Source organism: Diospyros lotus, chromosome 11 (genome assembly GCF_014633365.1).
Source record: "Diospyros lotus cultivar Yz01 chromosome 11, ASM1463336v1, whole genome shotgun sequence".
Classification (NCBI taxonomy): domain Eukaryota; kingdom Viridiplantae; phylum Streptophyta; class Magnoliopsida; order Ericales; family Ebenaceae; genus Diospyros; species Diospyros lotus.
This window is the reverse complement of record NC_068348.1, coordinates 2762271-2778825: the sequence shown is the minus strand read 5'-3', so window position 1 is coordinate 2778825 and position 16555 is coordinate 2762271. Positions and strand designations below refer to the sequence as shown.

Sequence of the window (16555 nt, the reverse complement as noted above, 5' to 3'; positions counted from 1 at the left end):
GTAATAGAAAAATGGATGGATCTGATAATGGTAGCCTTTCAATCCATCATCATCAGCATTTATTCTATAATCTTTGTGTTGTAGCTCTCACCTCTCTGAGTATCACTCCAAAATTGGACAGAATCATGCCATCTTCAACCTCTGTCCCTTTCATCACATTAATTCTTTTCTACTACTCCTTTAATATAGTGATTGTCCTATCATTTTCAGCCATTTTTTAGCCTCTAGTATCAAGTAGAAAACCCTAGACTCTTAATTCCATATTAATCAGATATTAAAAAAAAAAAAAAAAAATTTCAACCCGACCGCATTTGGGTTTTTGGATTTTTTTTTCCCCAAACGAACAAGCCATTCCATTAGCTAGTTTTAGAGTTTAACACTAGTAACAAAATTATAAAAACAACGATATTTTTGATAAATTTTAGGGGAGAATGTGTTCAATACCTTGAGGTTTATAATAAGGGAAAATGCTATTGGTACACCTTTGTGTACATCTTAGGTTATATAAAGGTGTACCAATGACAAAAAAGTCTCTCATGAGGCGCAGGGTATTTTAGTCATAATATCTCCTTATATAGCTCAAGATGTATAAAATGGTTGTACATTTAGCATGATTCTTATAATAAGTGGATCATTCTTGATGTTTGAAAAAACACAATGAATACACTTGTACCTTAATGTACATTGCACTTTTTCCCATCATTAGTTAAGTGCAGTTAAATATTTTAAAATAACAACCCTTACTGTTTTTCTCTATCCCGTCACTTTTTTTCTTCTTCTCTTTTGTCATTTTGACGCCAGTTAGGGGTGTCAACGGTTTGGATTGGTCCGGTTTTATAAGAATTCAGTAACATAACTATTTTTAACAGTTTCGAAAAAATAAGAACCATAACCGAACTATTACATATATAAAACCAAACCATGACCAATCCGTCACAATGGACCAGTTTCGGTTCGGTTTCGGTTCTATCCAATTAACATTTAGCTTCTAAATATTTTCGCAAAATATGAAATTACAAATAAATTTGTTAATTAAAATAAACCCATAATTTCATTAATGCTTCAAGTCTTAAAGTAAAAGTAGAATAAAATAATTCATAGACCATTTCATCAAATGAGATTATATCGACCATTTAGTATAATATTAGTGCATAAAAGTCTAGAAATAAAAAAATTCATGAATCTTGCTAGTTTTCTAGGAAGTGATACTATTTATGCATATGTGTATATATATATATCCAAAAAATTATAATGTATATAAATATAATATCGGTTCTGGTTGGGTTCGAACCATGGTTTAAAAAAAAAATCAGTAACTAAACTAAATATATCGGTTCTTAATTTTTTAGAACTATAATCTAACCATTGAACCATAAAACTAATCTAAAAGGCACGGTTTGGTTCGATTTGGTCCGATTCACCAGTTTTCGGATATTTTTTGACACCCTTAGACACTAGTGACAAAGTCTTCTTATTCTCTCTCATCTCTAACGCAGTGTTGGCAGTAAGGTTTCTTTATTTTTTGATCAAGCATCGATGGCAAACTTACTTTTATTCTTGTCTTTATCTCCTTCATTCTTTTTCTTCCTTATTTCTAGAAGCAATACATTGGTGCTTTTTCTTAGTTTGGGACCATTGCAAATCTCGATAAGCTTTGTTGAACCTAGATGGATCTAGGTTCGATGATCTTTCCCTTTCTCTCTATTTTGGGTTCGTCTAATCTAGAGATCTAACTTTCATTGAACCTAGATGCATATAGGTTTTAATCTATCTCTTTTTCTCTCTTTGTTTTGGGTTTGTCTTAGCCAAATTCATTCAGGTTCAACGATATTTCCCATAGTTCTAAGTTTTTTGATCTTTCTCTCTTTATTCCTTCTCTTTCTTTCCTACTCCTATTTCTTCTATAGAGTAAACCTCAACAATTGTTGGAGTTCAATAATAGGACCCTAGCTATTCTATGGGATTCTGCAATAAACGTTTCAAAGGCCATTAGTGGTGGATTGTTATCGTCGGCCATGGCCACTAATAGTGTTCTTTTTATCTTTAGTTTTACAACAATTTTAAAACTAAGAGCATTTTTTTTTTCTTTTCATCTCTCTCTCTTAATAACTAACTAAGCCAAGGGTATTTCCTACAATTTTTTTGAAACTTTATGAGTGTTTTATATTAAAGCAAACCTCAGGTGATCTTTTTAAAATTATTCCAAGTATACCTAACTAAATGACAAAGGGATTTGGATGGAATTTTTCATATTTTTTTCTACTATTAATTAGTATATTGACTTGATTTGACCTAACAAAAGGATTTAGGGATACCAAATGCTAGATTTCAACCAAAGATAATATATCTGCAAAAGGAAACGAATGGTTTATTTACTTGGGTAATATTTGTTAAGCAAGATATAAAGTAAAAAATGTGGGATATGAAAAATATCTCGGACAAAAGTGTTTTTTATTGTATTTGTTAAATTTTTTTGAAAGAAAGTCATATAACTTTTTATTCAAGGTAAATTTATCCATTCTCTCTGTTCGAATAACTTATCTTAATAGAGTCTTATCTTACCCATTTTAACAAACACTACCTTAAGAAACACAATCATGGATTCTATTTAAGGGTCTATGTGAAATTTATCATTCTTAAAATCATAATTAACTTAATTACCCAATATTAAGTTTATCCTCGATCTAATATAAGCAAAAGTAGATGGTATCTCAAAGAAAATATTAAAGGAATTATTTACTTAATTATTTACAAATTAAGTAGTTACAAACTCTCAAGATTGATCTAGTCGGGGCCTAAAAGACTAAACTAGTTTTCTAGCTCTTTTAGCTCCATTGGCTCTGGGTCCCAAACCAAAGGGGCGAACTGTAATTTATCCAACTTATAGAGTTTGATTTCTTTTTCTTTGTTTCAATCAAAACTTATATATGGAGTAAGATTAAATCTCTTTTTTAAAAAAGAATGGGAGAAAGCCTTCATGTATTGCATTCAAATTAAAGTATAGAAGTTTGTTACAATTATGACCCAAAATTTAAATTTGATTGAAATTGAGACTTCTAATTTGACTGTGATTATAATTTTAAATTTGACTGTGATTATAATATTGTCAAATTCAATTTTATGTGAGATTTATTTCTCGTTTAGAGGTATATTCTCATGAATTATTTTTTGATTAGGATATGATTTTTTATGTACATTCATAAATAATTTTAGATTTATAAATATGTACTCAATACTCTAGAATTAATTGCAGTTATATCACTTTTATTGTAACAATATTTGTTTAGTGATATTTTGGATATGACAATATTACTTTTGTACTCAACAACTATTTACTTAGTGATATTTTATTTTTTTTTTCATAATTTTTTTTAATTTTGGATTTTCACGTAAAATTCTACATTCATGTGTGATTAATTGATTTGATTCTTAGTTTGTTGTCAATCTAATTTTGTAACAAAAGTGGTATAAACCAACCAACAACAGATAGCATTCAAAGGGTCCCAACAAGGAAACTTACAGAACCTTCTTTTTAAATTCCTACTTTCCAAATCTCTCCCTCTCTCTCTCGGATAGGTCTATAAAAGGGGCAGCATAGGCATTGAGTGATGCCCAAGAAATTGTGAGGGAGTTGAAGAAGAAGAAAGAAAGAAAGATGGGTAAGGGAGCAGCAGCTTGCTCAAACTCTGTTGGCTACTCCATGGCTTCTGCAGCAGCGATGCCAATTCATAGGCCAAACAGCAAGCACCAACAAGAGATGATCAGTGGAATTGGCAATACTACTACTACCACCAATACCGCTATATCATCTTCAGAGATGAAGCAGTGTGGCAGCTGCTCATTCCAGATGCCACTGCACTATCCAAGGTACAAGAAAGTTGACTACGAGTCCATGCCAGAGTGGAAACTCGACTGCCTCTTATCGCAGTATGGCCTGCCTGTTTCTGGAGATGTCACCCACAAGAGGAACTTCGCCATGGGAGCCTTTCTTTGGCCTTCCTAGAACTGATCATCCATCCATCCATCCATCTATCTATCTCTATGTGTGTATGTATATATATATATATATATATATATATGATCCTGACAAGCTTGGCGAGTTTGATGAAGTTTACATATAGACGATAGTTTTGTTAAAAGTTTAGATATAACACTACTTGTTAAATAAAATATGACAGTTTTCTCTATGTACACACCTTATGTTTATGTAATCAATTGATGGGAGTTAAATAAATCAGTCGTTTGTTTGAGTGTCTAATGCGATATATACATATAGTTATTTACATTCTTTTTCATCTTTCGCACTTAAATGTTCATGGGTTCGAGTTAATTTGAGTTCTAAAGCCCCATTCGATATCGATCGTTCTTGTTTTCTGTTATTGTTTTCAAAATCTTGAAAAATGAAACACAAGATCCGAAAAGATGGCACTTAAAAGTTAGAGACACTTAAAAGTTATTCTTACATTCATTCCATAAAAACGGAGAGTGATAGTAAATGCAAAAAAAATGATAATAAAATCAACATCACCCTTAAGAAATTTTATTTTTAGGCTATGAGGAGAGACAACCAAAAACTCTTGTAATCAAACATTGGATGAAAAATGGAAACAAAAAAAGCCCTCAGCGGCATAGTTTGATGGTCCTGATGATCTTATTTGGAGCCTGTTTTGTTAATATCTAGTTCCTTGATTTAATTTCTTCACCATACTCTGAAACTAGTAGGTGAGGGCGCTTATGATGGGACATTATACAAAAAAAAAAAGAATTGAAAACAAAGAAGACATCTATAAAATAGACATTGAATGGCAAAAATGGCCACAATATATATATGTTGTGTAGATTATATTTTGTCTCTCACAAGAAATCGGGTTAAAATGATAGAATAATATATGTTGGGATTTTTTTTTTTTTCAAAGAGTGATTTATTTGGTTTGAAATTTTTATGATTTTTAGGACTATGAGAAGTAAGGATCTCAACAAACAATTCATGTTTTCATGAAGTGTGAAGAAGATCTAGATAAATCATAATAGTATACTTGACCCTAGTCTAAAAATAATAAGTGGATTGAATGTCTCTTCTATAATATATCTACGGACAACTTACTACTACCACAAATAGGTTTACCTCTCCTTATTCTTAAAAGTACTAGTTATATTCATTTTATGTATATCTTAAGATAGTGTTTGTTAATCAAAATATAGACCGAAAAAAGTAAGATATGAAAAATATTTCAGACAAGAGTGATTTCTAATGTATTTGTTAAATTTATCTGAGAACCATTAAAAAAAAAAAATTATGTGACTTCTTATTTAGATTTTTCTAGATAAATTTATCTCTCTCCAATTCAGATAAATTTATTATAGTTCTTACAGATAAGAAAAAATGTCGCATGTGTCCTCCAATATATTTCAAAAAATTTAATAAACAATTTGATAAAAATGTTAAAATACTTTCTAGTCTTGTTTTGATTATTCTATATTTTAGTCCGAAAAACATTCCAACTTTATTTTGATACAACTTTATCTTAGTCATTTTAACAAACGCTGCCTAAATAAATGTACACGCACATTTTAATTATAATTTTTGAAAATTTAAAAGCATATTTTAATTCTTTTGACAAATGAAGTGGTTTAAACATATATTCTTTTAACAATAACCTTGCAACCTCCTTTTGATTCAACACTACTTGAGAACACTCTTCTTTTGCCAATTAAGATTATTGGAAAAGGGAAACAATTATATATATAACAAAGACCCAGTGAACTTTCACTTCCAAATAATTACTAATTGAAAGGCTTTTTGACTCAGAAATAAAATACTTACTCTGTTACTAAAAATTCTTAATCCCATGTATTTGGACTATCCAAACTAAACCTTGGACCTCAATTGAGAGGACATTCAATTCCAATCATATATGATTCATTTTCTGCTGAATAAAACACAATCATCCATGATTCATCAAATGGTATACTTCCACCATCGACCCAATATTAATTTCTTCTACTAGGGTATGATGGTGGGTGTCTCGTATTAAATGTGACAAGTACTTGTAACCTTTGGGCAAGGGCATGAACACTCCTTGATGGGAAAATTGAGCAAGCAAATATCGACCCCTCAAGAGAGATCATGTCGTTGAAGCTAAGTTACACTGCCACCTCCATGTTCTTCTCTTGGGATAAGGATGATGCTTTCTAGTGGCTCAGCTGCGGACTTGTGCCATCAGTAGAGTAGTTGTTAGATCATTAAATACGACTGCATCTGCGTCGTGTTCAAAATTTTATTTTATCATTTTGCGGATCCATATTGTCCACAGCTTATGAGCAATCAATTGAATTCAGAACGGTTTGACATTGGCTTCTCAATGTTTTTTTTTTTTTTTTTTTGTTTCGCACCATCACAAGCGCCCCTATCCGCTGGCCCCACAACATGATAGGAGATTAAATCAGGAATGTGCCTCGCACTTGCCAGGGCTCGAACACGGGTGCGCAACCAGGCACCAAGAGCATCACCCCAACAAGCACTTTCCTCGTCTTCCTATTGCCAGCGGAGATATGCCACGGCTTCTCAATGTTTTGACAGTACATTTGACACCGACAGGGTGCAGTGAGGGACAGTTGAGGGTTCATATCTAAGTTGAGATGAGAGAAGAATCATTGTCCCTATTGTTTCCATTCTTCAATCTGCTCAAAATTTGAATCTCTACAAGGGAAATACACAACTAGAAGCAAAGATAGAGAAAGCAACTCTTTTCCAATGAGAGAAAAGCTAGGTAATAATTGTTGCATAAATAAAAGGCCGTGAGCTTCGATAACATACTAATCCCTTGCAACTGAAGAGTTGCGACTTCAAATTGTGAAAAGACAAAGAGAAGACTGTACAATTACGATCTTCTCCTGTCCCTAACAAGACAAGCCTCAGTTAATCATAGCTTTGCTTAAAATAAAACCGAGACATTTTCTGATACACAAAAGCAAAAACCCAACATAATATTTGCCCGGGTAAAAGGCTCTATAAAAGCATCATCTAAACACCAGTTCTTATTTAAGAGAACAGCACCCAAAATTCCATTTTGGGTTATTGCCACTATTACCTTGAAGATGACCCTTTTTATCATTCAAAATTACAATCAAACAACGCTAATGATAATGACTATCCTCCACGTATTTCATTTGCTTAATGTTCCTTCTAAAATTTGTAAACAGAGCACCCCGTAGTCAGATTATAGGATCTCCCGATTGAATTACAAGTAAAAATAGTTTGAAAAGGAGAATATCTGTGTCACAGTTGCCTTTTCAAATTAAAAGAAGGAACCCTGGTTAGCAGAAAACCCAGTTTTTCATATCTTCACCCATTCATACATAAATTCTCTACCCATCCTTGTTTTCTGAATCCACTTTCCCTTCACTCTGCTCTGCCAGAGTAAATTTCTTAACTTTCTGTAGACAGAGAAACAAGTAAACAAAGTTACGAAGGCATTGGTTAAGACTACCCAACAGTGGCACATACACGTGCATACTTGTTTCTTATATAAACAGGACATATGGAAATAAAAAATTCACTAGAAACCTAGTAATCAAGAGAATAATTGCAAGACCATTATTCCACTGATTTTTTTATTCCAGAATTACAACACTGTTCTCGGGCTAAGTGCCTCAGAGCGCAACCGTATAATAGTTTTGAGCTGGTAATAAGCAAATTAAGCACAGCACCATTGTTATGATAAGATATTTTATGTAATGCAAGAAATCTATACTAATATTCTGAGAATTGGACCAAATTGATCAGTCGGACCAGGTTGATTGGTAACTAGTTGTTAGATCAGTCTAGGTGGTCAGGACAAACAACTGGCAAAAACCAGCCAGTTAAACTGGTGAAATAGCTCAAAAGAAGGTCATCGTTTCTTTTTTCTTTTGCAATTTTTTCATCTTTAAAATCTAAGTTACAATTATTTTTGCTTATTTATTTTTAAAAAGAGGGAAAGCCTTAGTAGCAATGGAAATGTTGCTCCTTTGTATTGAAAGATTACAGTTTCGATTTGTGAAGAGATTCCCTTTAGAAAGCAAGGGTAAAACCGCTTACAAAAATGACCTAACCCTTCCCCAACCCATGCAAACTAAGGAGCCTCGTGTACTGGGAATGTATTTTCTTTAATTAATTATTTTGAATCTAAATCAACCCCAGTTTGATCATTGACCTTTCCCCTACCTAGTTTGATACTCCCTCCAATTTCAAAACATAGATCTAAACTACTAAACTATACTATATCCACATGGAATTAATGCTCCAAAGGTCTCCAAAATTCCATCCCTCTTTTTCTAAAAATCCTAAAAACCTAAGCAGCCATGCGGCACTTTCTCCTAGCCAACCAGATCCCCTCTGCTTCCAATTAGCACCACCAAGTCTCTCTCTCTCTATTCAAAAATAAGAACCGAAGTTTAAACAAAAACTAGAAAGTCCCTAAATCATTCTCCAAATCCTGTCTCTCCCTCCAACCAGCACCCAAATTTACATTCCTCTTCCACAAAAGTAGTAAAACAACAAAAGTTTATGAGACCTAAAACCTCCATCTGATTTTCTTAAACTTTTTGAATTTCAAAATTATCAAAAATTAATTTTGTTGCTCATGTACAAAAAATAGTTTGAGCTGGTTTTTAAACTTTTAAAAGTAAAATTATATTTTTTCATTTTTTATAAAATTATATGCCTCAGTATGATTGATATTTTATTGTTCCATTTTAAACAATTATATTCTTATGTGTTGTCAGAATATTACTTAATGCTTGTAAATTTATCTCCTTAAATAGTACAGTCCATATAAAAATAAAAATCTATTTTAATATATAAAATCATAATAAGAATGTGTGAATAATTCCAGCAGGTTATTAATATGTCCCAGAAAGAAAATTTAAAAGTCTCAAAAAGGGTATTTTTGATTAAATAAGATAAATAAAATTCTTATAAAAGTTGTTGAGAGCAAGGGTCACCGAATTTTAATAATGTTCTGCTCTTAAATGTTTAGATTAAGACTTACAAGTCATAACAATATTGATCCAACTATGAATTACCAAAGCTTTTACCTTTAAATTTTGAAAGTCACACGATCATTTGATCAATTTGAAAAAATATGCCTGACATTAAAAAATAAATAATAATATTTAATTTAAATTCATTAAATTCTGCATATAGAATTACGGACACTTCTAACTTTAATTTACAAGGTCATGGATTTACATTGAAATTATTTTAATTTCTCTTTAATGCATGAAATGTATATAACTTTGTGAAAATAAAAAAAAAAAACAACAATTGGGTTAACTTTTTAATAATAGTTAGTTAAAAAATAAATAATTATTTAAATTAAACGTTCTCAAATTGTTTTTCAACAAAACCTATAAGCCAAGAAAAAATATAAATAAGATAAATTCATTAAATTAAAGTAGCTTTGATGATTTTTCTTTTCTATAAAAATAGAATAGTAATATCTACTATTCATTTAAGAGATAAGTACACTAATTAAAAAAGAAAAATAATTAGTAAGACAGACTAATCTTAGACTTAAAGTGTACACAAGTTTTCTTCATATTGAATATGACATAATTTATTTTATCTATATAAAGTTTTGTCCAAGAACAAAAAGGAAAAAAAGAACTTGATACAATTTGTTGCAATAAGCATTTTCACATAAAAATAGAATAGTAATAAATACTATTCATTTAAGAGATAAGTACACTAAGTACAAAAGAAAAATAATTAGTAAGCCAGACTAATCTTAGACTTAAAGTGTACACTAGTTTTCTTCATATTGAATATGACATAATTTATTTTATCTATATAAAGATTTGTCCAATAAAAAAAAGGAAAAAAAAGAACTTGATACTAGAGTTGCAATAAGCATTTTCACAAAATATGAACAAACAGTATATCAAACAAAATATGATTTAATTCTCCTTGCTTATTAGAAGAAAAAAGGAGTTACTTAACTATGTGTAACCATTCAAACTTACACAAGATATGAAATACAATTTAATTTTGGCATAATATTGTCACTTTAAAAAATAAATCACAGGTTTAAGAATATTAATTACATTTTTCACCTTTCAACAGAAAAAGAAAAGAGAATAATTTTCTTAATTCTGTAAATTTAAATATAATTCAATACAACAACAATAACAACTAAACCTCAATCCCACTAAATCTATCGATTACATAGAATCTATTTTATCAATCATTTTTATCTACGACCGTATGGTCCATATCTTTTGTAAGGCCATTATACTTTATTAAAATATAATTTGAATCATCATCATCAACTACACCTTATCCTAACCAAATTAGGGTTAATGACATGGCATTCATAATGTCAATTGCTTCAAAAAGCCACATTGACAATACAAATTGATTTCAATATTGGTATAAAATTATAAAGGTATTTAATGATATGCAAATTGTTTAGTCATTTCATTTGTTTTCTTAGTTTTGAGACAATTAAAGATTGATTTAACTTTCCTAATTCTAACTTTATTAGCTAAGCAATCCAAGCTAACCCAAGAATTAGTAATCACATGTTTTAGTATTTAAGTTCTATTATTATTTCAATGTCAAGTTCAAAACTAACAATTTACATATTTCAGCAATAAAGCTCCTAGGACACCCTTTATAAAATTCAAGATTAATTTATTAATCTTGACTTGTAGTTTGGAATAGGGGTCAAATAATCATGTTGAAAGAGAAAATAAATGTGGACCAATGATTACATTTTTTTAATAATTTATGTTCATAAAAATTTAAAAATTAAAACCAAGTATGGACTATGAAAAAAATTAGGACCATTGACAGAGATGGTTGAAGATAAAAAATTTATGTAGCTGAGCCTACCTAGTGAGATTAAAACTTGATAATAGTTATCATATTTTAAGACCTGTGCATAGCACTGAACTCATTGCTAGTGATAATACATAAGAAAGTGCATTCCTTTTTAAGTTATGAAGGGTGGCAACACTGGCAAGCTATTTAGTGCATGAGTAGGAGAGCAAAGAAATGACTAAATTAAAAATGTTTAACTTAAGGTATCCAGAAAGCTTTCCTTACTTTTGTTACCTTTGAGGAATAACACTGAAGCACTAGAGTTCGCAAATAAAGCTAACAGAATAGTGAAGCCTTCAAACAAGATAGAGACCCCAGTGCAAGAAAAAATGAACAAATTTGGCAAGGCATGGTTTTGCATACTGATTAATTAGGATAGGTTCAGAGCTCAAACTTGAAAATTTAAAGTTTTGATCCTGTTCTATCAAAGGGAAGGAATTCACTGGCAACTCATGGCTTACGGTTACACATCAAAGTGATCTAATCCCCTTTACCTATACACCAAAAGTTAGGATGAAAATTAAGAAGCTAAACTTGCTAAATAAACAGATAGAAGGATGGTGATAAGGAAACACTAATCATGAAAAATTGCAGTCCACGTTTAAAGGAAACAGGAGTACTACTGCCCACAGCAAATAAAATATTGTATTCTTTTCTTTTCATGATTGATGATTCTAATAGCATTTAAACTCCATGTCTTCATAAAACTCAGAGCTGAATGGCAGAATACATAAGCAATGGATCTACAAACCCAGAGGAATTTGCTATCTATCTCTTATTTGGAACATTGAATTGCAACTCGTTGACATACTGTCTATTTCTCGGCTAGAAAACGAAAGTAAAACGAAGGCACCAGAATTAGATTTAACTATTTCACGATTCGCCTAGAAAATGAACAGAAAAAACTATGCAATCGACTGAAAATCAAGCAATGTACATCAAGCACGTTAGAAAATCTCTTGAAACTGAACCAAAACCGAAATTAGGTTCATGAACATGAGGAGAAACCAAGAACAACGAAAACTAAAAGAATCGAGAACAGACCTGGTTCAGGACGCAATCGCGTAAGGAATGCAAGAGACGGAGGCATTTGTCCTGATCGAACGGGGACTCGGCGACGCAATTGAGTAGATCGAGCGCTTCCTTCGCGCAAACGGGTTTGGTGGCTCGGCCTTCGTCCATTTCTCCCTTCGATTGTTGGGGTTTTTGGAGGTTGGGGTTTTAGGGTGTCCACTGTCCCCCAAATTGACACGTCTTGTACGAAGAAATTGGGATTATTATTTATCATTATATTTAAAGCCTCAGAGAGCGACCATTGGAATGGTACTAAGCTCATTGTTTTCTTCAATACCTTTTAAAGCCTTTTGGGTTTCACATATATATAGACGTTAAACCTATATCAGATTTATCATTGGTTCGATAAAATATTAATTTTGAATAGTATTAAATAGTTAGATATTATTTTTAAATATATAATGATAATAAATTTAATAATATAAATTTTGTAAAATATGTGTACAGCCATAATATGATTTGATGTTGTTCGAATACAACAATAAATTTATTAATTGAAAACGTTATCATTAAACTGTTTGAATGCTATAAGAAAGAAAACAATAAGATGGTGTGGGGGCAGTTTTCACATAAACATTCTAATACTTAAATTAGACCGTGAACACATTGAATCTCGTATTGAAATTAGTATAAAAAAATACACTTTTTTGGAATAAGAACTTATCTATTTATAAAGAAGTATGAAACTTTTTGAGATCTAGAATTAAGTTTCTTACGAACAATACATATCTTGATATTCTAAGATCCACTAAAATTATAATTCTTATGGATAATGTATATCTTTTTCACAGAACTCTTGAAGAGAATTTTGGATATCGAAGTTATCCTGTTTGCACTTTATTCAAGACAACCTCACACACATCAAGAAAAAATTTACATGATAAGTTCTAAATTTTTACAGTCTCCTATTGACTATGAAAGTCCCCCAAAACAACCACATGGCATTTATTTTGGTGTTCGAGAAATGCATCTTTTTGGTCTTTGGGAGATCGTGTCACTCAGAGATCGATAATTTCAATTTTTAATTTTTAGTCCGAAAGTTATTTTAGGCTTTTTTTGATTTTTTAATTATTTTTTTTATGACATACCAATTACTCTCAATTCTTTCATTCTAGTTTTTGGCAGGAAAGAATAGATTGTGTTATGGCTTGCCCTTTATCATTTCTCTTTCTTTTGACTGTTGTGATTTTTTTGGGGATTTCTTTATTGGACAGTTTGTTTTATTTATTTTGTCATCCCTCTCGTCTTTTAAGTATTTCCATGAAGAGTATCTTAGTTAGTTGTCAAGAAATTTATCATTTATGGCCATAAGGCTGATATAGTAATATATCAAAATAGGTCCACATGGAATAAGTCCAAGAAAGGACGCTTGGAAGACCTTGTTGAGAGAATAGTCCCCAGGAGATTATCCGGGAGGCTAGTCTCGAGTACTCTTGAAAGACTTTCTTGAGGGAAACTCTATTAAGTCTTAAGAATATGTCAACTCATCTCTAATGTCTTTGCTTGAAAATCTGAAAGGAATATGTCAACTCAACTCCGATGTCTTTGCTTGAAAATCTAAAAGAGATGATTCCGAAATATGTGCATAGTCTTTTACATGTCAAATTCAGCCTTTATAAATAAATTATTGATTGCTTTGACCAATGTACAATCAAAATTCTATTCAAATTATACTTCTCTTGATCTTATATACTTTTTTGCGGTGATTGACTTAAGTATCGGAGAATCTACGTGAAAAACACCTTGTGCCCTTCACTATATTTCGTTTTGCAAGTTTTCAGGAAACTAGAAGCTTAAAATGAACATTCTCTAGAGTTACAAATTTATTATTGTACATTGGCAACAACAATAACAATAATATAATAATATATCAAGTCTTAATCACTGTATTAGGGTAAATCACACCAAATATCACAAAACTTTGGTGTCTTTTTTATTTTGGTCATTAAATTTTAATTTTTTTCAATGTGATTACTAATGTTTGAAATTTTTTGTAATATGGTCATATTTAAAATTTTTCAACAAGCCCTCCACCAGAGTTGGTGACATGGCACTGATGTGGCAAACGAGAAAACCCACATGCCGATTGTGCAATGAAAACCAATGAGATATTAGCACGTATCAGTACTAGACATGGCCACGGTTCATGAACCGCCGGTTCCGGTTCAAGAAATCTTTGAACCTGAACCGAACCGCCCAAGGGCAGTTTGGGACGGTTCGGTTCCGGTTCCGGTTCGTGCCGGTTCGGTCAACGGTTTGGACCGGTTCGGTCAACGGTTTGAGCCGGTTCGGTCAACGGTTCCGGTTCCGGTTCAAACCGAATTTTTTTAATTTTTTTTAAATATTGTTGTATTCAATTTTGGTCCTTGTTCCGTTGTTCGGTTCGGTTTGGTTTCGATTTTTAATTGTTAAATGTAATTGTAAATATAAATATTCTCAACCATATTTTTAATAAAAAAACACTACTAAAAATTGAAGAAATATAAGTAATAATTTCATTAAAAATAATTAAAACAACTAAACAAGTATGTAATATAAGTAATTAATTTTTACAAATGTGAAAAATAAAAAATAAAAAATAGAATTAGACTTAATTTCATTAAAAAATAATTACAACAAAAATGTAATACAAGTAATTAATTTTTACAAATGTGAAAAAAAATAAAATATGGACTTGGATCCTACGCATCTTCATTGGAGTCGGAAGTCGCCGTTGTTGAACCATCATTAACCCATTCGTCAGATGATGATGAATGGATAAGTTCTTCTTGACGTCGCATGTTAGCTCTTTCCCAATCATCGAGGCAAACTTGAGCTTCCAATGATTCTGGAGCCAATCTTGATCTTCTTTCGTCCAAAATGTTGCCTCCACTACTGAATGTTTGTTCAACGGCTACAGTTGAAGCTGAAACTGCAAGAAGTTGACTTGCAATAATTGCAAGAGTTGGAAATGTCTCCTTGTGCCTTTTCCACCACTCCAAAATTTCAAAATTTAAACCTGTATCATCACCAAACTCAAAAACTGTGGTTAGATAAGTTTCGAGCTCCGAATGTGAGCTCGATCTAGGTTTTTTCCTCCTTTGATCTAAAAATTTATGACCCCATTTCATTGGTTGGGAGGAAGAGGAATGCGGAGCCATGGATGGAAATGATTCTTCACTACTAGGAGCAATAACATATGCTTCATATAATTGATTGCATAAAGTTCTAACCTTAGAAATTATAATATTCACATCAATTTCTTCATTATTTTCTAATCCTAACAACGAATAATAGTTAGACAAACACTCAATTAAACCATCAAATTTACACCTAGGATCAAATACCATAGTAACAAGAAAAATTTCAGGAATAAATTGATAATAACGTAACCATTTTTCTCTCATTTCTAAAACAGCATGACAAATTTCTTCAACATTAATTCCTTCCATTAATACACCGGCCACATTCATTGCTTCTATTAAAAATTGATGTGAAGTTGGTTTATAAACACTACTAAGTGTATGAGTAGCATCATTAAAAATTCGTAAAATATTCAAAATTGAACTACAAACATTCCACATAGTTGGAAAAATAGGATATTGTGGAATATAATTTGCTGCAAAAGAACACAATAAATCTTTATATTCAAAAGATTGATTAAGTAATTTAAAAGTTGAGTTCCAACGAGTAGGGACATCTTTTGAAAAACATTTTGGGGTTTGACCATTGGAGGTGCAAAAATGTGCCCATGCTTTTGCAGTTCGAGGGTGTACCCAAATATAAGAAATAACATTTCTAATTGGATCTAAATAAGAATTAAGTGACTTAATACCATCTTGAACACATAAATTTAAAACATGACATGCACATCTAACATGAAAAAATCTTCCACCAAAATTTGGTTGGCAAATTCTTTTCAATTCATTAATAGAAGCAGTATTAGCCGATGCATTATCAAAAGAAATTGAAAAAATTCTATTAACTAATCTATATTCTTGTAAAATTTGTTGAATTAATCTACAAATATTTTCAGCATTATGACTTTCATCAAAACATCGATACGCAAGAATTCTTTTTTGTAAAACATAATTTTCATCAACCCAATGACAAGTAATACCCATATATGAATGAGTTTGCCAATGATCACTCCAAATATCACTACAAATAGAAACATTAATATTATTGTTTTGAAAATATGTTATCAATTCAATTTTTGAGTTTTTAAACAATTTTAACAAATTCCTTTTCAAAGTATTTCTAGGAATTGATTTAAAACTAGGATTAACAAAGTTTTGACAAAATCGAGTAAAACCTAATTTTTCACCAAAACTAAAAGATAAATGATCAATTGCTACCATTTCAGCTAAACCAGACCTACAATTAGCTTCATTATAATGAAATAATTGAGGAGAGTTTGAAGAGGTAGCAAACCCGGATATTTGTGTTTGATCGCGGCTCAATCCAACCTTGAGCGGGTGCTTTGTTTGCAAATGTCGGGCGAAAGTGCCATATCCACCTCCTTGCTTGAATTTGTATACTTGATTACAATAATTACAAGATACATCAAATTTACCATCTCCTTTTGGTGTTTTCTTGAAATGAATATTAAAAATATCAGAAGTAGAAATTTTTCCA

General features: G+C 31.3%; 1 protein-coding gene across 1 annotated transcript; it reads left to right on the top strand.

Annotated features, from left to right (window-relative positions):
• Window positions 1–3604: 3604 nt before the first annotated feature.
• LOC127812946 (uncharacterized) lies at window positions 3605–4258 on the top strand. Its single transcript, XM_052353560.1, has one exon. The coding sequence runs from the start codon at window positions 3656–3658 to the stop codon at window positions 4001–4003; it is 348 nt and encodes a 115-aa protein (XP_052209520.1). The 5' UTR covers window positions 3605–3655; the 3' UTR covers window positions 4004–4258.
• The last annotated feature ends 12297 nt before the right edge of the window (window positions 4259–16555 follow it).